General features: G+C 38.4%; 1 protein-coding gene across 3 annotated transcripts in view; it reads right to left on the bottom strand.

Annotated features, from left to right (window-relative positions):
* The window catches only part of PIK3CB (phosphatidylinositol-4,5-bisphosphate 3-kinase catalytic subunit beta), an 85922-nt gene that overhangs the window by 17522 nt on the left and 45661 nt on the right, over positions 1–22739 (bottom strand). For all 3 annotated transcript variants that reach the window (XM_053951880.1, XM_053951881.1, XM_053951879.1), the window contains 11 exons: positions 19249–19434; positions 17957–18182; positions 15112–15335; positions 12161–12343; positions 11738–11908; positions 11189–11266; positions 8420–8671; positions 8007–8103; positions 7088–7218; positions 4149–4202; positions 3260–3448 (listed from right to left, as the gene is read on the bottom strand). In XM_053951880.1, the coding sequence (XP_053807855.1) occupies positions 3260–3448; positions 4149–4202; positions 7088–7218; positions 8007–8103; positions 8420–8671; positions 11189–11266; positions 11738–11908; positions 12161–12343; positions 15112–15335; positions 17957–18182; positions 19249–19401 (1758 nt within the window). In that variant the 5' untranslated portion in view covers positions 19402–19434. The remainder of the gene's footprint in view (positions 1–3259; positions 3449–4148; positions 4203–7087; positions 7219–8006; positions 8104–8419; positions 8672–11188; positions 11267–11737; positions 11909–12160; positions 12344–15111; positions 15336–17956; positions 18183–19248; positions 19435–22739) is intronic.

The raw sequence follows: 22739 nt of genomic DNA, 5'->3' as shown, positions 1-22739 counted from the left end.
CCCTGAGTGAATATTTAATACACAAGGCAGACACTGAACATGCAAACAGCAGCTCTGCCAAAACGATCAGAATTTCTACACAATCTACTGTAAATCAGGTGCAGAAACAGCAAGAATATAGAGACATTTTAGTTAATACTGAATGATTGAAATGGAGAACCTGAAATAGTCTGGAAAATGAGCTCACGTGGCCCCACATGCCTCATACATCAGGCAGTGAAAGTCATGGTCCACATGACTTTTTTCCAGTAAATGTACATTTACTGGGAAGAAGATTTGAAAATACAGAGCTCCTCCCTTTGCTGAAATCATTGTACAGGTGGCTACAATGAGAATGAACAATGCATGTTTCAGAGAAAACTTGAATTTGGCCTTGGTGTATCAATATTTTCTCCTATAAAGAAATAACCACAATTTCTTCCCTAAGAAGACTATATGACACAATAAAATTAAGCACAGGCCAGTATTTTTATTCAAATTATTTCAAATTATTGTCCTTTCTCTACTTCTCATTAATGATGATGTCACTTCACTGAAAGCAAGTGGATTTAAAAAAAAATTCTTTTATTTTTTTTTGTTTTAATTCTGCTTTGAGAATAAATATTGCCTGAGAATTCTCATAACAAGTTCTGCCACCACACTATTCTGCTGAGCAGGGAGGTTATGGCAGCAGGAAGGGCAATTCCTTCAGTGCAACCATTCTGCTAAAATCCTGCAAATCCAACCAGGGCTTGGTAAACAATGGTAAATAATTCAGGAAAGCTGCTTGAATCCACTGGACATAACTTCATGGACCACTGAACTAACAGATGAAAGATAGTCTACATTCAAATATGAGAGAGTACATTTCTAAAAGAGCCTCGCTATTTTTAAGCGGTATTAATAAAAACAGGAATATAGTTATTAAGTCCATTTGCTTACAAACAGCTGGTGTATGATTGCTTTTTCTTATAAACAGCTGATATTTGGTTGCTTCTTTGGGTTGTGTTGTTTTATTGTATGGTGTTTGGGGTTTTTTGAACTTCTTTCTTGAAGTGTCAAGACTTACTACAATACATCTAAAAATGGGCATTAAAACAACATTTGGTACAACAGCGTGCACCTTGTAGCAGACAACTACAGCTGGTACAGCGAGTATTTAATTTTAATGGGAAGTAAATTATAAATCCTGATAATTTTGGAATTCCTAAAATTAATGAGGGTGTCTTGCCTTACCTGAAAAGGTAAATCATTAGGAGTACTGACATATCTGTGTACTACAGAAATATTCAGCACGTTTAAGGTAAGATCTCATTTTTGAGAGGCACTCTCCACACTGCCAAAACCAATATTATGATATAAATTGCACTACTGTCTATAGATAAGCAAACATATATATATTCTTTCCAGAAAGTACACAGTAACAAGACAACAGCCATCTATTTAAATAAAAAGGTTTATGCATGTATAATATTTAATGGTTCCAAGTGTGAAGGACTTTGAGCTGTCAGCTAATATCCATATTCCAAGTAACTTTTCAAAACTGCCACCAAGGGCCATATTTTACAAGCCCCAGCACTCAGAATGCCTTTTCCTTCACATATTTTAAGGAGCAAACAAGTGCCTGCTTGTATTTCTACAGTTCTGATTTGCAGATAACTTTTAATAATGAACAATAAATTCAGAAGTAATGGAACTACTAAGAAAAAGGATTCTTGCACACGAAAGAACACAAGTGAGCAAGCAATGTGTGAGTGTTCGATTTTGTTAGTGTAGTGTTCATGGCACTGACAAGGAGCCGGGATGAAATGCCACTTATTTTCAGAAGTTCACAGAACATATACACCTAGCTAGGAGGAAGGATGTAGCAGAAAATGAACCCCTGCTAGAGCAAACTAAGAGTCTGACTGACTGGATAATCACAATAATCATATCATGGATAGACAGAAGATGAATTTTCATGGAGTGACTGCCTTTTCTTCCCAGAACACGTAGCTTGTAACAGGTGAAGGTCAGAATATTAAGGGGCAATAGAGTTTTATACCATCAGTCATAACCCTTCACAGCAAATGCTTTTTAGCTTTAAGTTTATAAAAGTCAAAAAAGGTAGTTGAAAATTTTTTAAATGAGGCTCAGGGAAAGACACAAACATTATCTCAGTGTAGTGGTCTGTGAGAAGGTGAGCATCATTTATATCTGAATTCTTTCAGGAAGACCAGAACAACACCTGTGCTTGGTAACTTGGGCCAGACTTTTTAGTTTGGCCCAAACTTCACTGTACACAATCTGACTAAAACATTTCAATACCAATCCAGAAACCTGTTGTTTTATTACTTTTAAAACCGGTCTATCAAGCAGGGATGGTCTTACTATCAGCTCATATAATTTCTCCTGTATTAAAGTTCAATCTATTCCCAAAAAAGTGCCCCAGGAATTGGATTCTCTTTGGGCAAATACAGCAAAAGGCAGCAACACCAACTTTGTTACAGTGTAGTGAAATAACCTTGCACATCTGTGCAGCAAACAAATTAAACAATTTTACTGAAAATGCACCTTGTATCACAGCACTAGCCTCACATCCTTAGAAGTTATTTTAAAGAGACTATTTGGTAAAAGAGACAGGATAAGAATTACGTGTTTTGTAGCACTGGTGGGTCTCACATATCTTTGAAAAATCATCTGTCTGCCTCGGTGAGTTTTAATTACCCACTCTGAGATGTGGATTTTATAGTATTTGAGCAGCTTAACCATTTTAACAAGAAGTTTTATTTCAGATTTTGATTTACAAAGGTTTTGTTTTTTTTTTTTTTTTTTGAATAGCCTTATAAAAAACATTCTTGCTGTGAGGGTGGCCAAGCACTGGAGTTTGTTGCCCAGAGTCTGTGGACTCTCCACTGGTAGAGATACTCCCAACTCAGCTGGACACAGCCTAGCTCAGGCTGACCGTGCTGGAGCATGGGGCTGCACTGGATGAGTCTGGGAAATTTTTGCTTTTAAGACCAAATTTGAGCACAAGGTTTTAACATTAGCCTGTATAAATATCCACTGTGTTTTTCTCATCATTCAGAGGACCCCTGAAATGCATTTTGGTTTTAGCTTATGGGGGTTTTTTTTGAGATAGTAAGTTCTTCTTTACGTGTCCAGGCTGCAGAAGTTAGACACTGAACTCCAGCCTGCACAACAGCACCATTTCAAACTGGCTACACTTGGGAAAGAAATCCTGTTTACTGATGATTTAACTGAAGCTTTTTTTCCCCACCGTCATTGTCTTTTCCCTTACCTGAGCAACATCTTCAAGTTTGTTCCACTTTAAAGAGAGCAGCAGTTTTGGCAACGATTGTGGGAAATTTTCACGACAGTCATACCGCAAAGTCCAAATGAGATCCATTTCATTTTCACAAAGCTGAGATAAAGGATCTCTTTCCATTATATCTTTTAGCACAACATAAAACTTCTTACCACCTCGACCCTAAGAAATGAGAAATGTATACTTTGATAAATTCAGTAAGATTCTGGTATGGTAGCTCAAATACCAGCAAGTCTATAGCAGATAAAAACTCATGAAACACAAGGAAATGACCACTGTGCCTTTCTTTCAGATTCCTTACTGTAGGCACAGTAAGTAACAGATTCCAAATCCAGTGTGCAGAACTTTCTGAAAAAAATAACTCAGCTTTAGAGTTAAGGACGCTAGATGGCAATATTTCTGTTTTAACTCCAACACGGAGCATTCTCGTTTAGGATGCATATACTTTCTTCTTCTATTTTTCAAATGAGCAAATTTAGATACATATATAAACATTTCTTCTCATTAGCAATAAAAAAGTACTTTTGCAACAATCAAAAGAAAACACATTTGCCAAGTAGGCAGACACTTATTTTGGTCTTCTAGTCCTAAATTTTTTTTCAGCTCTAATGTAAATCTTAGCTGTCTTCCAAATCCAGAGTATGTAAAGCTTTTTGACAAAATATAGACAAGTCCAAAATATATTGGAAAAAGCAGATATATATATGAATTTTAAAGCAGTTCATCAAAGTGAATAAGAAAACAGATCCAGTAGAATTGCTATTTGAGAAGCTGACTTATTTATTTCTAGACTGATGCAGAAGATAGGAACCAAAAAAAACCCAGAAAATTGATTTAAAAATAATCTTTAGGTGATGCTCACCGCCATTGCAACATTGTCACTGTTTCTTGCAATCTCAGCTGCCTTTTCAAGTATCTGCAAGAAGTTGGTTTTAAATACATTAGATTTAACCCCAAATATGACTACATTGCTAGAATAAGCATTACAGAAACGAAGCAGATAAGGAAATGTTGGTATCTTTTAGGCAGTTTTGTATATCTAGTGGTATAACATGGACTTGTGTGCAGTGTCCCTTTTCTCACCTGCAGGTCTAGGGAGATCAGGAGCAGCAGTGCTTATGACGACCTCCATTATTTCCTTTTTCATCACTCCTAAATTAAACAGCCTTCCCAATGACATCTTGCTTTCTGTTTCTGCATTTCCTTCTTATTTTTCACTGCAGCAAACCAATTCCTCAACTCTTAAGTTATCCTTTGCATTCTCACCTCTACTTGTGCAGTTTCCAGGGGCACTGTTTCCATGCCCATGGATCCATGCTTCTAGCCCTCAATCCCAGAAAGAATCCACCACCCCAGTCCTTTCACCATGCTCTCAGACTGCCCATATTATCTCAATCAGTGTGTCCAGATACTTCTCTAGATCTTGGATCGCCTCTCCATTTTTTTTTTTCCTTTTGAACATTTTACTTGGTTTCTGAGGTTCACACAATAATCCATAATGGAGAATTAAGTATAGAAGTAAATGCAGTTCTTCAAAGTGCATTCTGCACATTACTGCAACCAAGCCAGGTGTTACAATGCTGAACTGGCCAGGTATGTCTGTCTACAGCTGTCAGATGCTGCTGCTTCGAGGAACAAATCATGAAATAAAATCTCAAAAAAGAAAAAGTCTAAGGAAATCCAGCATCTCATTTCCCTAAGAGCTCTGCCTCTCTCATCACCCAGGAATACGACAGCACCCCAGCTGGTCTGGGAGTCACAGATCCATCAAGACTTGTGTTGTCTTTACTCAGACAACAAGAGAAACAACAAAAGTCTGCAATAATCAGAGCATAAATACCCAGCAGCTAAAATCCTTAGAAAGGCATCCTAACTTGTTTTATTTCTTTTCTCTGTATGAAACTCTCATTAATATAATGTATTACATCTGCTACTTGGCTTCAAAGCTTATTTACATACTGTGTGTGAAAACATGCATAAACAAAACCACATTGTCCTAATTCTACGCTTGATTCTTGCCTCCCTGTGCTTTGCAGAGTTACTCTGTTTGCAAATAAATTTTCAAAGTCTTTGCAAGTCCAGCTTTGTTCAAGTGAACCCTGAGCCCCATGATGTGCCTGCAGCACTGGCCATGGACCAGCCCCACACATGGCTCTTCTCTCAGACAAGTTTCTTATCCCTGGTCCAGGCACTTTTGTTCTCTCAGCCCCAAACAGCTCCTCACTGTGCAAGTAGGTTAATGATATGATTGAAAATATTAATCTATTTTTGCACATTGTGTTTCTCAAAACAAAAATCTAGCATATGATTCTTTGTTTTCTTGGCACAAAACAGCAACAACACTGGGAAAATGAGAAGCAGCCATAGAGCAAGCAAGTCTCAGCTGGAGCATTGAGAGACAGATCCTCAGCTGATATAATTCCAGCTGCTGCAACATCACTCCTCATTCAACAGAACCTTCACCAAGAGAATCTTCAGGAGATTGAGTTGAATGAAGCTGAAAGTCACAAGGGATGAAGACCATTAGACCCTACCTTAATGTCACTACACTCTCTGTCACTGGCTGCATTCAGCCCAGGGTTTTAACTTCCTGAGAACTTTTGGTATTGCAGGGACAAAGAAAATACCAGAGCCAGAACAAATATGTGATTACTAAAGAGACACACTTTTACTTAGCCTGTCTAATATGTACATCAATTTTTTCTTTCAAAATTAAATACCTATAAGTGTAATGAGCAAAAACCTTAAAGCATTACAAATAAAGCAATACCAAAACTGGATAAAATATGTCCACTATGAAGCATTAACTGGTCAAGCAGCAGTTGGTCAGTAGTGGTTTAGCTCTTACTGCATTTCCAACGCTGTTGTTTGAGTAAAAGAAAAAGTACTGTGCTGACAAGGAGGGGGAAACACTATTAACCTAAACTGAAACAAAATAAACCCTATCTTGTTACTTGATCTCATTTTTATGAACCTTAAATCCCAAATCTGCCTTTGAATGAGATGATAAAACTTGGCAATTGTCTTTTTGTTCATGCCCCTCAAAGGTGCAAAATCCTCCAAAAGAAAGAAGCAATTTTTCTAGGTTGTTATTACTTCCCCCAAACCAAAATTCTGACGAATGTGTATGTGAGTTAAGCCTGACTTTTATAATGTATCATTAGCAGTCTGTTTTAAGATTTATTTCATCACTTGTTTTCAGGTCTTAACTTTTTTTGCTAGTTTCTGAACAACTTTCCATCTATCCTTCACACTACAGAAATAACCATATGTATTCCAAATATACACTCCCTTTCTAGACAGATTCTTATCTTCATCTTTTGCCAGGGCCACTTCAGTGGATTTAGTCCAAGAGCAGACTTTCAGAAATCCCTTTGCACACAGTGTTAAGAGTCAATTTATCCTTTAAAGGACTTGAGCTCACAGGGCAGTGTCCCAAAGAGTGGCTAACACACATTTGTACCAAGAGAGAACAGATCTTTATAGATCACAGGCAAGAACAGTTTGAAGGTTTCCAGAATAGCAGATAAATTTAGCTTTTTGTAAGACCATTCATAGGGGAAACTGATTTGCTTTTGACCTTCAAAAGACCATGTACAGACCACTTTTAAAAGTGTACATCTTCAAAATAGACCCTGAAGTCAAGCACTGCCACTCATGCAGCACAAGTTTAACAAACTGCAGTACGGTGACTAAAAGGCAGGAAAAGGGGAATTCACTGGAAAAGGCAGAGTTGAAAGGAAAGAAAACACAACTATCTGCACATAAGCATTCATGACTGCTCTTAAGGACATCCCTTACCTTATCAAAGGGAGGGTAATTAATAGGCTGTTTTGAATATTCCTGAAATCTAATGTGCAAAGCTGTTGCATTTTCAGTGTAAGGGTTGGTCTGGACGGTTCCCATGGGATTCAACATTTCTTCAAGTTCGTCTGAAACACAGATAGAACAGTTAATATTACAGGCCAGCATGCAGTAAGAAATCATTCCTTTTAAAATGGACAGAGCATGTTTTGCTGCACAGCACTTTTAGTGCAATGCTCTGTATTTCCAGCATAAACTGCCTCCTGCATTCCCAAATGTTGGATTATCACCCCATGAGAAACTGATTTCCTTAAGGAAACATAATAGTCCAGGGAAGCTGAGCTATCCCTACAATGAAACAAATCCCAGTGAGATTTGCAGCTTCTGCAAAGCAGGACACATCCTCTGGATCAAATGGAGAGCAGAGCTTCAGGCCAGTCAGGCTGGGATAGGGTTCCTCAAGATGGGATCAGAGTGACACAAGGCTTCAGACACTCCCACTAACTGATCTCAATATCAGGGAACAAGACAAAATTCTAATTCACAATTTTTGCTGGTGCAAATATTATCACTTGCGTTATAACTGATCTATTCAATTTGGGGTGCATGGCACAGGTACCAAATAAAATTTAACTGTACCTTAAAAGCAAGTAAGACCAGATATAATCATGCATCTATTTCATGTGGTTTTCCTTCCATAACAGATGAAACTTTTAGAACACTACTTCTTGCTCTTCCTCTTTCCTGCTAAACAATACTTTCAGGAAAGAGATTAAAATGTGTATTTATCCACATAAAAATTACAAGTATAAAGAGATTATTTCAAGAGAACTGAGCATACATATAGTAAATATTCTGCTATTGAATCCCACTCTCTCCGACACCCTAAGTCCACATCTGAAAAGCTGAGGTTTACCAGGAAATGATGACCAGCTGTGCAGTACCAGCTCTCCATTCCTCAAGTGTCCTTTATAATCAAACACCATGGTATTTACCCAGGCTACAGGATAATGCTGCCAAAGGAAAGAATTGTTACATGGAGATGCCAGCAAATGTTACTACACAGAAAACACTGCAAAATACATAAAATTGAGAGGGTGGCTTGGGGTTCTTTTCAAATGGTGATACCTTTCAGAAAGCAATTAATCACTGAGAAGTATCAAAAGTTTTCATGCAAAGATGTGCAATTCTTAATGCATACACTGCTTTTAATATATTTTCTTTTCATTTTGGATTCTTTAGCAATAAAGTGAGGACAAGGAAAGATTTCTGGATGCTCATTTTGATATAATTAGGAGGTCACTCAAGGAAAACAAATGAAATAATTACCACTTTTCCTGCCTTCCTAATGGTTTGGTATTTGGAAGGATTCATTGCCTTGGTGGACTTCTTAGTTTTCATCTTATCCATGACCGCATAAACAGCAAAGCAGAGCCTTGCCATCCTTGGCAGATCACAGACATTGATTTCAAACTCCAGCACTTCATTCCAAACATGGTCACTTCTCCCAGATATTTCTGTGCTTACAATTGTTTTACAAAGGAGCTCTGTGCCATGGAAAAGACCAGCCCTAACATGAACCTGCCATAAAGAAATAAAAGATTTTAAGCTTGTCACAGAACCTACAGAATTCTGCATAGAATAATATATAGAACATACATACATATGAATTTCATCAAACAACTAAGCAGAATGAAGAAGACTAATTTTTTGAATACAAATTAAAATCTCCAGGTAGAACCAATGTGTGCTTCTAAATGAGAAATGCTTGGATTTTTTTAATCAGCTTAAGAAAAAAGTCACTTTTTATTTAAACTGCTTCTAAAAACATATAGAGGGAACACCGCTGACCCTAACAGGAGTCACCTGTAATAATAACATTCATGATTTCCAGGGATTGTTTTGTTCTTAGTACCCAGAAACCAACAAAACCAGGTAGCTTGAACAATGTAAATAAGGATCAGAAAAGGAGAAGGAGAACTAGATGAAGAAGCTGGAGTTACTGGCACTGAAATTAAACTCATTACAGGTCAATGCTAAGATGTTTTTCTGTTCTTTCTTCATTTTTCTGTTTAATTTCTACCTTTCTGTTCAATAACATATATACACAGAAAACTGCAAAGTGAAATGTGCCAACTTCTTTCAGGTGGCCTTCCAAAATATCAGTGAGAGAGAGAAACAGAGAGAGAAAAACTCATAAATGTAATCTTTTGGTCAACACCAAAAAGAAGTCCTCAATGTTAAATGTGTAAAAGTGATCTGATGTTTCAGGTTCCCTCTGCTCCTGAATTAACCTTCCCCACATACCCTTTAAGCTATCATATTATTGCTGAGCACTGCAAGGGAAAGAGTCCAAATATTAAATTTGATAGTGGCTTTGGGTTAAAAAAAAAATTCACCTCGCTAATTCCATGACTTCTGATCCTGTTAATATACAGGATTGGATCCCAATTTTTTTTCTTTTCATTCTGACATGCCCTTTTTATGAATGAAATGGTGTGCACTGATGGGGTGTCCAAAGACCAAGACAAAAGAAAAGCCATTTTCAATGCCACGTATTTGGAAAATGGGGTGTTGGACTGCTGGGTGAGGTCACTTGTGCCCTAGGTGAATGTCCCCAACCCAGCTCACACTAGGGCACTGCAACCCAGCTGACAAATGTTTTGTTCTCCACTACAAACATTGCATTTGTGAACCTTGGTGGTGGGTTCAGCAGAAATGGATGAATATTGGCTTATCCACAGCAGAGTGGGGCTAAAGGAACAATGGCAGCGAATTAAACAGCCTTAGAATCAGGACTGGAAAACAAATACATTCTCAACAGTGACAATTTTGTAACACTGTAGACAGACAAGGCAGGGAAACAGGCACAGGTTTGCAGGGTCACTGCATTCATGCTTGTCCTAGGTTACCCACAGGACTTGTAATTTTTCAAGACTAAAAAGCATTCAAAATACTAAATAACATTTAGATGGTGCCCACAGGTGCCAATATGAAAGATCTGCCCGTTTTTCCTGTTTCTTCTCAAGCTTAGAAAATACTTTGATTGTTTTCCTTTAAAAGCATACTGAAATTAACCAAAAGTCACCTTTCTAAGCATGAAAAAAATCCATCCTAGAAACTCCTGATAGCTATGTTGCTTCCAGAATCCACCAGCTCTTTTATCTTTCCTTTTAAAAACTAAAGAGACTACAGAACAGAGTTAAGAAGATATTGGAACTAGCTAAATAATTGTTTAGACAAGGAAGAGGGAAACATCTGGTTTTGCAGTCACAATCACAATGTCTCGGGTATTAAAATGTAACTTTGGCTCATTTATCTGTAATGTAAAACTTCTTTTTGGTGTTGACCAAAATGTAGGATTGCTAATTTACAAGGAGGTTGTAACAAATTTTGAATGAAAAAAATGCACCAAGTATCCTGAATAAAGCATGAGAACAGCAAATATCAATGGTTAACTGATCTACAGGCTTGGCTACACAATTTACTGATTTCTGAACAAAATAAAGGAGTCTAATGTTGTTCTACCTCACAGGCAAGTGTTTTGTAAGGCATTAAAGTAGCTGTGCAATAAATTCCCATGTGTTAACAACTTGTGGTCTGTACAGCACTCAGTAGCCTAGTCATGTATATTTTTACAGGAAATGATACTCCAGCTTTCTTTGTGTTCCTCATGTGTAGAAAATAAAAGACAGATTGTATAAAAGCACACAGTCCAAGTTTAGACATACAGAATATATTCAGGACTACAAAAATACCATGTTGCACTTTAAAACATTTAATATTTAATTTACTTGTGTAAGGTGTTTATGACAATCTATTTAAAATGAGCTCATTTCACACCACTATCAGCACTTTAGTGAAACCATGTTTTTAAAAAATCAAATACCAATGAACACTTATGTCATACTGCCACAATGATTGCAATGTTCCAATGCACATATCCAACTTCAAGTAATAAAGGAATATTTCAGCCAAAAAGCCAGATTTTGACCAGTGCTACCAACGCTGAAATCTGTGATTTTGAGTTCACTTAGCATTGAAAATCATTAAAACAATGAACAGAATGTCTTTTGATACCAGACAACAGTTACTTACTTTGGCATTTTCTTCTGTGTTTAGTTTATTACCCTTTAACAGAATAATCTTGAAAGGGTTGGAAATATCCCACACACTCTGAGAAGAGAAACAAAGATACAAGTTCATTCTTCACCCCTGTAACATTGAGACCTATTTTGTAAGCCAAGCATTTTAAGCAAAAAAATCAAATACAAACCAAAAAAAAATGCAGTTAAAAATATAAATTTGAAATCTTCAAAGATAAATTGGTTATCATAGCTACAAGAGGAGACAAAGTTAAAACTCAGCTGGAAGAGAGCTGGGGGTGAGAACATACATCATGTACTAGATCCTGACAATTCAAAATTTACTGTTCATTCTGAATAACTCCTGAATGTGTAATAGAGCAAAGATCTGCCCACATTTACGTTTCTGAAGTAAATCTCCCAAGCAACAGGAGGCTCTGAGTTGACCCAGGTGACCTGCACTGGAACACAGCAGTCACAGCAACAAACCCCAGGCACTGTGATTTATATCCCACGAGTCACCGCTCCCTTCGGCTATCAGACATTCTCCCCACGAACTCACAGTTGTTGCTCTTGTTTTTTTTGGTGGCAGAGGAAGAGGAAGGTTGGAGGATTTTCGGTTTATGGCAGCTTCTATGGCAATCATCTCCTGCTCACACATCTTCTTTATGGTGCAGCACTCCACCAGGGTGAGCTGGGGAAGGGTCCTGCTCATCACACAGTTGCGGATGTACTGGAAGCCCAGGGAAAACAGTTGTTAGCAGTCAGCAGACTATTCCTACAGCAACTTCCAAACCACAGAGACAAAGAATTCATTACAGAGATACAAAGGGAATGGTGCTCAAGTGTTTTACACCTGCAAGGGGCTGCAGACACGAGGAGGGAGGTACTGCTGTTCAGTAATGGGATAGGAGGGATGGGAGGAAGCACCTTTGGCCAAGGCAGCAGGGAATTGTTACATCAAGTTCCAAAAAACTCTGTGTACCTGGAACTGAATTAATGGGTGATCACCAAAGACATATTCCAGCCTTCCACTAACTTGCAGCACATAATCAGCAGGATCAACTTCCTCATCTTCTTTTCCATGGATAGTCAAACGTTTTCGGATTGCCAGCTCATTCAGCTTGACGGGATTCATGTTAGGGGACACCTGGAAACTAAATACATCCTAACAAAATACAAGCAGGAATAATGAAGGTCAAACTTGTCTTAGGCAGACACACAAGACTAAAATTGTAACACACATAAGAAAATAGGTAGAAATAATAACTGTTAAATCCAGACTATGTTAACAGTTAAAGTCTGTATTTTTAGGGCAATCAAAATAATAGACACCCTAAAAGCTGTAAGATGTTATTTCCCAAACTTTTATATTATCAGAAGTACTTTTAAAAACATAGACCTTTATTTGATTTAGCAGTGATTTAAAGACTTCTAGAGCAACATATTGATCTAGAAGGTTGTATTTTGTAATGACAATAAATCATGATGCATTTCAAAGTATTTAGCAGTACTAGATGTGTTATTTTTTCATCTTTCTGGCCACTAGCAAGTTATCCTCTTTCTAAGTATCACTGAACTCAGAAAAAAAAGCTTCAAGTAAGAAAGTAGAAGAAATTGTGAATGCAATTTATGTAGAAAACCACCACCACATTGGGAGGAGAGCAGAAAAGAGGAGCAGTGGCCAATACTTGTAGCATTCTGAACATAACATGGAAAGACTGCATTTTTTAAACAAAGCTTTTAATTAAAACCCTTAGAGGCTATCAACCTATTTCCAAAGTATCTCTAATTTTAATGTGTTCTAAAAAGATAAAGGTAAGAAGGTGCTCTCTTTTTTAAATTAAAAAGGAAGCTTAAATTTATTTCAAGTTCCTAAAGTACAAGATTGTCTGTGAAATCTTTCATCTCCCTTCATCTACTACATTATGCTTTTTACAGGTAAATTTGCAAAGGTTGGTTCAGGAGGCACTGGGGTTTTGTTGTTTTATTTTTTTCAAGTTTTCTTATTTTTTATTTATACGCCCAGTTCTGAAGATGTGAGCAACCTAAACCCAGTTACTGACAAATGTGCAGTGTTGTCTGCTTAGATTCTTTTGACTTGTGCTTTATTTATATAAATTCTGTATATTTATTATATAAATAAATACTTCATTTATGTAATAACTGGTAAGAAGCCAAGCTGCCCCAATGGAACAAGCAAACTTTGCAGAGTCACACGAAATTAGTTCTGTGTTTTCTCAGTTTCTGCCTGGTTCACAACAGCTTCCCTCTTTCAGAAAGCTGCCACAGTGCAAAGGCTTTCTCCTCCTGCCATAACTGCTAGTGGTATGAATAACATACCACTATGTTGTGGAATAACACTTTTTCTTCACAGGAAGCTGGTGGTCTCTGACAGCTGCCTTGCTCCCCAGATGATCTTAACAGACATGTCACAGAGATGGGGAGCAGTCTCTCCTGCTCCAGAGACAACCACAGAGCCCTTACAGCTCACCCACACCTTCCAGACACAAACTACTTCAATATTTCCTTCTCTCAATCTTGCAGCTGCAAGAATTGACAGAACAGTCCCCACACCTTCCTCTCTAACTCTCCTGGGATGACTCCAGTGCTCAGTGCAAGTAGTAAAGTCTGGAACAGAGCTTACTGCTCTAAAAAGCAGCTCAGATTTGAACTGTTAATAGCTCTGAAGGTCAGAGCTGGCAGCAGAAGCATTTGAAACATTTGAAATGTCAGCAGCCTAATCTATTATAGTGGCAGGCAAATACATTCTGCACCAGCAAGAACTTTTGCACTGTTTTTGTCCTGTCAGCATAGGCATATAGATGCAGTATTTAATCAAGGGCTGGAGATAATCTCACTCCTGCACAACACAAATTCTCTGCTAAGCTGAAGAGGACTGGAAAAGGTTTTGTCATAAAACACCTATGCATCCAACATCAGCTGGGGTTACTGATGACCAAATTTAGCTTTTGCCTCTGCATTTGTGTCTCCAGAGGCAGATGTGTGTACCATTTTAAACCTTTAAAGTTTAAAAAGACAGTGCTAGAAATAATTCAGCTTTGTAACTAAACTCATCTGAATGATTAGAAAATCAGCCTCTTGCACCTGGGTCAAAATGGACACCAAATCTAGCCTGATGTCTTACACACTTGTAAGATTTTTAAGGTTTCCAATGCTGATCATTCATGGTTATCCAAAAGAACAGAGTACAAAAAGGGTAATGGGAATTACCTTAGAATGCCATAGAAGCTGCCAGTAACTCAAGCACAGTCAGAGCAGCTTCAACATCATAAAAACTCATGCTAAAACATTTCAGGTTTTCCTGGTAGAAACTGAAGGGGGTTTTATTTTAAAAATAAACTACAGTTTTTCTAGCCTTAACAAAAAGCCAACTCTAAGTATCAGTGTTTTGGTTTTCCATGTGCATTTCTAGTAAAGGGAATACTGAGTCTTCTTTTTTTTTTTTTTAAATTACTTTCTTCATCTAATTAGCAGATCAACCCCAAAGATATTCAGTGAGTCATACACAGAGATAAATGTATTGAATACGGTGCAAATCAATTACCAGCAAACTCTGATGAACTGAGCTTAAAACTGAATGTAAGTGAAGCAACACAGGAACAGTTGGCAAAACAAGTCCTGACAACTTTGAACCATGTTTTACATTTAAACAAACATGAAGTAATATAGAAGATACAAGTTGTACATTTTGCCTTTAGAAGTTGAACTGTAACTAGACTTTAGAAGTTCAATTCTCTACCATGGGCTTACATCCTCACTTTCTTTCAATATTCAAGGATCCTGGTGAAAGATTTGCATTCTAAAGCAAACACCATAATGTAAGTATTCTATTTCATTTATATCCTTGAGCAATCCATGCCAATTCAGACCTGGATCAAGAACAGCTCATGAAACATGAACAACCATTCCTACCTGGCAGTTATCAAAATGAACAGCCACTACAAGGTTTCCGCTGTAGAGCTTATCTTGGAAGCTCTCTGGGATAACAGGCTCCTGCTCTGGTGGGTAAGTGTGCTTCAACCAGTCCATCCAGGAGAGACCCACAAGTGACTGAATCTTTTCCTCACTGATCCTCCTCATTTTAGCTCGGAAGTCATTCACTTCAGGATCTTGTAAGGCATCAAACTCATGGAGACCTGAAAGAATTCAAGGAAGCAGAAGGATACACAGCTGTACAAATACTGCCCATCCCATTTAAATTGTTACTATCTTTAAGTTAAGGTGATACAGGTGGTTTCCCTCAGACATCCCATCCAAAATGGATGCTTAAAGCTGAGCTGGGGTCTACATTGTCCTGCACATCAGTGTTCTTCCAAAGTTACTTGCACAACTCCCATGCAACCTGGCATGAGTGTTTATTTTAAACAAGAACCACCTCCTAGGTACTCTGAAGTGGAAAATCCAATCTTACCCTGAATTCAAGGTAGTTTGGAAAATTTTAAGTCTCTCCTCACAAGAACAATTTTTAAAAAGCACAGTAAATGTATCATAAAGACCACAGAGCAGAAGTGCTTTCAAGCTATAGGGTTTTTTAATCGCCCAGAAAGATGACATCATCCTTTTTAATTTTGTTTAAAAGTCAAAAAATAAAATCCTCTACTCAAGTCAAAATGACATGACTGAAATTTCTACCAGTCCAAGACCAGTACAGCTCCTTTTCCAAAACATGTAAAGAAAGAATACACAGGGCAAGTCCTGCCTGACCAACTTGATGACCTTCTGTGGTTGAGTGACATCAGTGGACAAGGGATGGCTGTGGATGTCACCTATGTGGACTTCCATAAGGCCTCAGACATGGGCCCCATAATGTCCTCGTCTCTAAATTGGAAAGAGACGTATTTGATGGGGGACTGATCAGAGGGTGTGAAATTGGTCGGATGGGCACCTCCAGAGGGTCACAGTCAACATCTCAGGGTCCCAGTGAGTGACAAGCAGTGTCCCTCGGGGTGTACTGGCACCAGTGTTAGTAACTAGCTTCATTAAAGCCATGGACAGAGGGACTGAGGGCACCCTCAGCAGAGCTGCAGATGACACCAAGCTGAGTGGCGTGGTGACACACACAAAGGAGGGGATGCCAGCCACAGGAACCTGGACAAGCTCAAGAAGTGGGCACATGGGAATCCCACTGAGATACAACCAGACCAAACGCAAGGTCCTGCACCTGGGTCACAGGAACCCCCAGTATCAACACAGGCTGGGGATGAGCAGATGGGGAGCAGCCCTGCCCAGAAGGACCTGGGGGTACTGGTGGATGAGCTGGACAGACCTGGCCATGAGCACTCAGAGGCCAGAAAGCCAAACGTGTCCTGGGCTGCATCACAAGCACTGAGGGCAGGTGGGCAGGGGAGGGGATTCTGTCCCTCTCTTCTGCTCTGGTGAGACCTCACCTGCAGCACTGCTCCCAGCTCTGGGCCCCCAGCATAAGGGGGACAGGGACCTTCTGGAGAGACCCCAGAGGGGGCCACAAAGAGGCTCAGAGGGCTGCAGCACCTCTGCTATGGAGAGAGGCTGAGGGAGCCTGGAGAAAAGCAAGCTCTGGAGAGTTTTTAAATTGAAAGAGGGTAGGTTTGGATCATATGTAAAGAAGAAATTTTTTACAAGGAGGGAGGTGAGGCACTGGCACCAGCTGCCCAGAGAGGTGGTGGATGCCCCATCCTGGACACGGTTAAGATTGGACAGGCTCTGAGCAACCTGGTCCAGTTGAACGTGTCCCTGCCCAAGCAGGGTGGTGGAATGAGATGACCTTGAAAAGATGCCTTTCAACCCAAACCATCCCATGTTCCTATGATATAATGGAAAGCTGTGACTTTTTGGTACTTCAGGATGTGTAGGACTGCAAGTGTCTTTATCTTTACTCGTGAACTTTGAAGGACATTGCCCAAATCACACAAAGCACCCAGCACCTTCTGAGAACAAAGCACTAAATTTAGAAGCTCAGACAGGAACACGTTTTTTTTCCCTGCTAAGGTACAGAATAGGGGCTGCTCAAGGCAGGGTGTCACACAGCTCTAATACACGAAATATTCAATCACAGAATGTGAATCTCTCCGAATCTGTCTGAATGGTTAAACGGTTCCCATTGTCAGCTCTAACAAACAGGCAGACAGTGTACTACTGAAATCTAAACAAAACCTGCAGTCTTTATAAGGGACCTAACAATGGCTCATTGTTTTAAAACAAGAGGTATGACCTCATGTGACCCTGTCAATCTTGATTGCATAACCAAGCAGAGTACATTTAAAAGCTGAAAATTCTGAAATAACATCAAGAATAAGTTACTGTGAAACCTTTAAAAATAGCTTTTCATTGTTTGATGAAAATCAGTGTCACTGTTAACCAAGTTGGACACCACGTATAATAAAATCATAATAATTTCTAGTTTCTTCTGAGTATCCAGTTTGCTGGTAGGTTATTTATGATAACAATTCTCAAGGATTATGCTGTTCTTCACTTAGTAATAAAAATTTTAAAAAATATTATATATATTTTCTCCTCATCTACAAAATAAAATTTGTTCCTGATTGATGTAGTAATACAATGCTGAAGTGTCATACAGAAAGTAGCTTTAAATAACTTGCATGTATTTCATGCTGAGCATTTAAATTCTTTCCAACTATATCAGTATTTGTTTGACAAAGGGAAATACTGAAGTTTTAACAGGTTTGGGTTTTTTTTAATTCACTCCTACCTGCCCAATTAAGACCCTCATATGCAACAAAGTTTAACCTAATTTTTCAAAAAAATTAAATGGAATTACCTTTGCCTATAAGGACACCTATTTTGGAATCCAACTTTTCTCCTGGATCACAGTTCCTTGTCACTAGTTTAAGGACAGGAAGAAAGGGTCTAACATCACAAAGTCTCCGTGTTTCATCCTCTAATTCTTCATGTACAGCAGTCTGATTCACACATGAGAACATGTAAGAGTCAATCTCCATGAGGAGATGAAAGAGTGGGTAGGAATGTGCCTGCTTCCATAACAGCTGCAATGAAAACAAAGAAATAAATTAAAAAAACAAAAAAAAAAAAAAAAAAAAAAAAAAAAAAACAACAAAAAAAAAAACCAAAAAACAAAAAACAAACAAAACCAGAAAATAAGGACATATCTTAACATTCATTTCCATTTATGTTCCCAAAAAAATAGAAAAGAAACGTGTTTGCTAACTTTAAAAATTTTTATCACTATAAATCATTACGTGTTTACTTTGTCTCACTTCTAGTCTCTATCCTGAGTGATTTCCAGGACAGACCTCTGTAGTTAGCAACAGCGTTCCTTTTCTTTGGAAAACAGCTAAATATCAATAGTACATATTGATGGCATGTCAAGTTTCCATGTGCCACAAGCAGCAAGGAAACCAGACAGTTTAGTTCAAATCCCTTATTGCTGTTACTTACACATTTGTTTTCAAAATCTTTATGCCTTGAAATCACTTGATATATTAGGAGTAGGTTAGTCTGTGTTGTAATTCATTCACTGCCTAATTCCTCAGTAACTTTTCCCAATGTCCTCACACGGCCATTATCTGATCAAAGGTCATTAGATTGTTTTTTAGTGTCTGTGGTCACTTCCTTACATTCTGCCCTTCCCTCTGTTTGCATATTCCCTCACGCTTTAAGTGGTGCTCCAATTTGCACAAAATCTTTCAGAGGCAGACAGTTTTTAAAGCAATTATCTTTGGTGCCAGTCAGCAGAAGCCCAATCTGTGACTTTTGCACTAAACATCTAATCAGGGAAATGACAGATCAGCAAACAATGGATTACCAATGTGTCAGAAAAAGGTTCAGAGTAGAAGTACAATATTAATATAGAGCTATTAGAATAACCTCTGCTGAACTGTAACTATCAGCAAGAAGCCACTTTCCAAACCTTGCCATCTGCCCAAACCCAGTGCTAACTCCCCCCAGACACACTTCTTTATCAGTCAATCTGCTGGGCACGTGCCTCATTCCTATACCTGCTAAAATTCACTACTTGATCTGCCAGAGGGCATGTCAAAATCAGAAGCAGCCCTCATTCCAAACCTCAGTTAACTGCCCGTTTGGTGTTACCTGTTTAATCTGAGATATGGTGGCATCTCGAGGGACATCCAGGTTGATGTAGATTCCAGTGGGCAACAGGAAGTCCACAGATATTGAGCCATCAGCACCAATCTGTGAATCCACTGCCCAGATGTCAAGGCTGTCTGTCACGGCAGGAGGCATTATGGAATCTCAATAATATCATAACCACATGGCCTTAGGGGAAAAAAAACCCTAAAATTCAGTATACTTAACCTTCTATAATTAGACACACATTTAAAAGTCTTTGGAAGGTTTATATAAGCCTGCTTTGTACAGCTCAGCTTACAACTCTGAGGTCTCAAATGCCAGTACTGCAAACACATAAGCATAGTTTTACTCATTAATGTTATTTAATATAATATAAGTATTTGCCTGGCAAAGCACTATTGTTGAGAAGTTTATATCATTAAAACTAAGTAATAAGAGAAAAAACTAATTAGAGGTTGGCTAAAACAAAGTTAGAAATTAATTTCAAGTCCTATCTAAAACTTTATCTGTGTTAAACACAACCAAAATAAACTTCATGGATGAGGAGTGGCAATATGAAAACTCATAATCAGTTTCATTATTTTATTTTCTGTAAATTTCCTCTTAGTTGTTCATGAATGTGGCATTTCAACTTGAAAGTCTGTATTAATAGCAGGAAAAATTTCTTTGACTCTACTAGAAAGTGCCATTTTCCTCTGAAGACACTTATCTCAATTTGTTTCCACCCTCAGAGAACGATCACTGAACTCCATCCACGGTGGGAACTGCACCCACTGCAGGGTAGGAGGAAACCCTGCCCATGATCTCCTCTGGCTCCTCCTCTGCCTTCCTGCTGCCTGTCCTCTGTATTTCAGCACATTTTTATTCACTCCAAATGTTACCACCAGTTTTTCCAAGTCTTTTTTGATTACCACTCTCTGAAGCTGAGTTTTCCCTTCAGCCATGGCTCACTGAATCATTTACCTCCTCCTCATCCAGACAATGCTCCTCAGCTGCCAAACGGATGGGGAGCATTGGAAAACACTGTAACAAAGCACTTTAATAGTCAAATTACCCCTGCATCTTTTGAATTCTTGTTGGACAGCACAAGATGTGGGAAATCACCCTTTGTAACAGAAAATGTCATAATGTTCAACTCCACTAGCAGCTTTCCAATATTTCAATTAGTCCTTCCCCACAATGGATAACTGATTATGCCAGCAGCACAAAAATCAACTTGCCAGGTCAAAGCTGCCTCAGGTATTTGACAACAAACTCCATCCCACCTCTAACTGCCACGTAAATACACTGAATAACAAGACCCAAATGATTCCAAGAGCTTTCCACCTGGCCTTAGCAAAGCTTAGGACCAGCACAAGCTGCCAGTACATCTTGTAACCACACTAATGCATGGATCATTTCATATTTTATTTGTACTAGATAAAAATATAGCAGAGTTATCATTCATGCCAAATAAAACACCTTTAAATTTTGGAAAGCATAAGTACATAAGAAGAAACATTTTTTTCTCAATAGAAGCAATAATTAGGGAGCTTCTACCGTCATCACTATCAAATAATAGTTTTACGACCATTAAATCCACATTTTCATCCAAAAAAAATCACTGCATTGAGCAGACTGAATTAAAGCAGAAGTAATTGGAGGTGGTGATTTGGTAAAAATAACAAATCAGATATGAAGGTATTTCATATGAATTACCACAGTTTACAAATCCACCCATTCATCATTGGATGTGCGAAGTTTAGCATGGTGTGTGAACTCTAAGCTGTCAAAAGGAAAGAAATAAAATGCTATCCCATCGTTACACCCTATGTACAGACTATGTTACTGGAATAACACAGTATCTACCCAAAAAATACACCCAGACAAAATAGTTATGGTCCTCATTACCAAGCAGTATATTTTCCACAAGCTGCTATTTTAATGGGATACTATTTGTTTTCCTCCATCCAGTTATTTGTACCTATAAAATGCTGACTGCAATTCTGTTGTAATTGAAATTAGCAGTCAGTCAGAAAAATACTCATACAGTACATTTTTCATATTTGGATGTACAAATTTGCAGTTATTTTCTGTGGTCATGAGGGTAAAATAAACAGGTTTTCCATTACAAAGCATGTCTTGTATGGGTACAGCAGCAAGGACATCTGTTTTATGTAGTTATTTTGTATATAGTTAATTCCTGCTTTAATTCAGTGTATCTTTTCTATTTTCATCCTCTTTCAGATGTTTTTCACAGTTGCAGTTGTTGAAACCACTTTAGTTCATCAACAAGAGTTTAAAATGTTCAAAGAAACAAGACTTTAAAATGATGCTCCATATCTTGGAGCCCAAACACCACAACACAGAGTTATAAAGTTCTTGTAAGATACTTGTTTATAATTACAGATTTCCAGCACAGACACCAGAGTCTTAAAATTCCATTTGCATTTTCAGTTAAAAAGGGAAGAGAAGCCATCTCACCAATCTGAGCATGCTGAGGAGCTATTCTTGCCTTCAGGCACTTACTTAATATTTCCTTCCTCAAGGAAGCAGGTCAGTGTGTTTTGCAGCCAGCACCCTGTGTCTGCCCCAAGAGCTGACACCACAGGGGCCAAGAGAGAACCAGGTTCTATCCTGAAAAACACAAGATTGCCAACCCACAGCAGCTCAGGGGATGAGTCACGGCCCCAGCTGGGACATGTGTGGTGGCACTGGTGACTGACTGACTCACAATATCACATCTAGGAACTGAAACAAAGGCAAAAAGCCATCTGGATTGGGAGTAACAGCACCAGAGATATTTTAAACAACTTCCAGCTAAAGGAAAAAACCAACAATTCAAATAATAATAAAAAGCTATTTCAGGCTGTTAACCTCATAGCTATTCCTGCCCACTGTCACAGTAACAACAACCTCACTTACAAAAGAAGGAAGTAATTAAACCAGAACTTAACCTTGGCTCCTCAAGTGTCTAATCAATGACTTGGAATTTCACAGGGACAAAGCCCAATACAAAATGCTTTTCTAAGGCACAGGTAGTACTGACAGCGTTCAAACCTTCCCATGTAAAGTGTACATTTTCTCTAAGCTTTAACGTGCAAATTTCAGATTCCTATATATGTGTGTGTGCCCACACACTCTCCCCCCCTAACCAAATTGTATTTTAATATACCAGCAGTTCTGCCAGAGCTGCTTATATTAATGGAAAGAAGTGGAACACAGATGAGTAGAGCATCTGCAGAAGAAGGAAATTTCTCACTCATCTTGGTATTTATTTATTTAATGTACACAAAGAAGCCCTAAAACAGGATTTCTCAGTTGGGTGTTGCTGTTGTGGTTTTTAAAGGACTTCCCATCTCTAGGCAGACAAAAGATTTTGCTCTGGTGCTAACAGCCTCATTCCAGAAGCCAGGAGACCTTACAGCATTCCCCTCACCTCCCAACAGAAGTATGTCTCATCATTTAACTAACAAGACCACTTGGAAAAGAAAAAAAGAAAAAACAAACCA

This window comes from Vidua chalybeata, chromosome 10 (genome assembly GCF_026979565.1).
Source record: "Vidua chalybeata isolate OUT-0048 chromosome 10, bVidCha1 merged haplotype, whole genome shotgun sequence".
Lineage (NCBI taxonomy): Eukaryota > Metazoa > Chordata > Aves > Passeriformes > Viduidae > Vidua > Vidua chalybeata.
The sequence above is the reverse complement of the archived record's forward strand: the minus strand, read 5'-3'. Positions and strand labels throughout refer to the sequence as shown.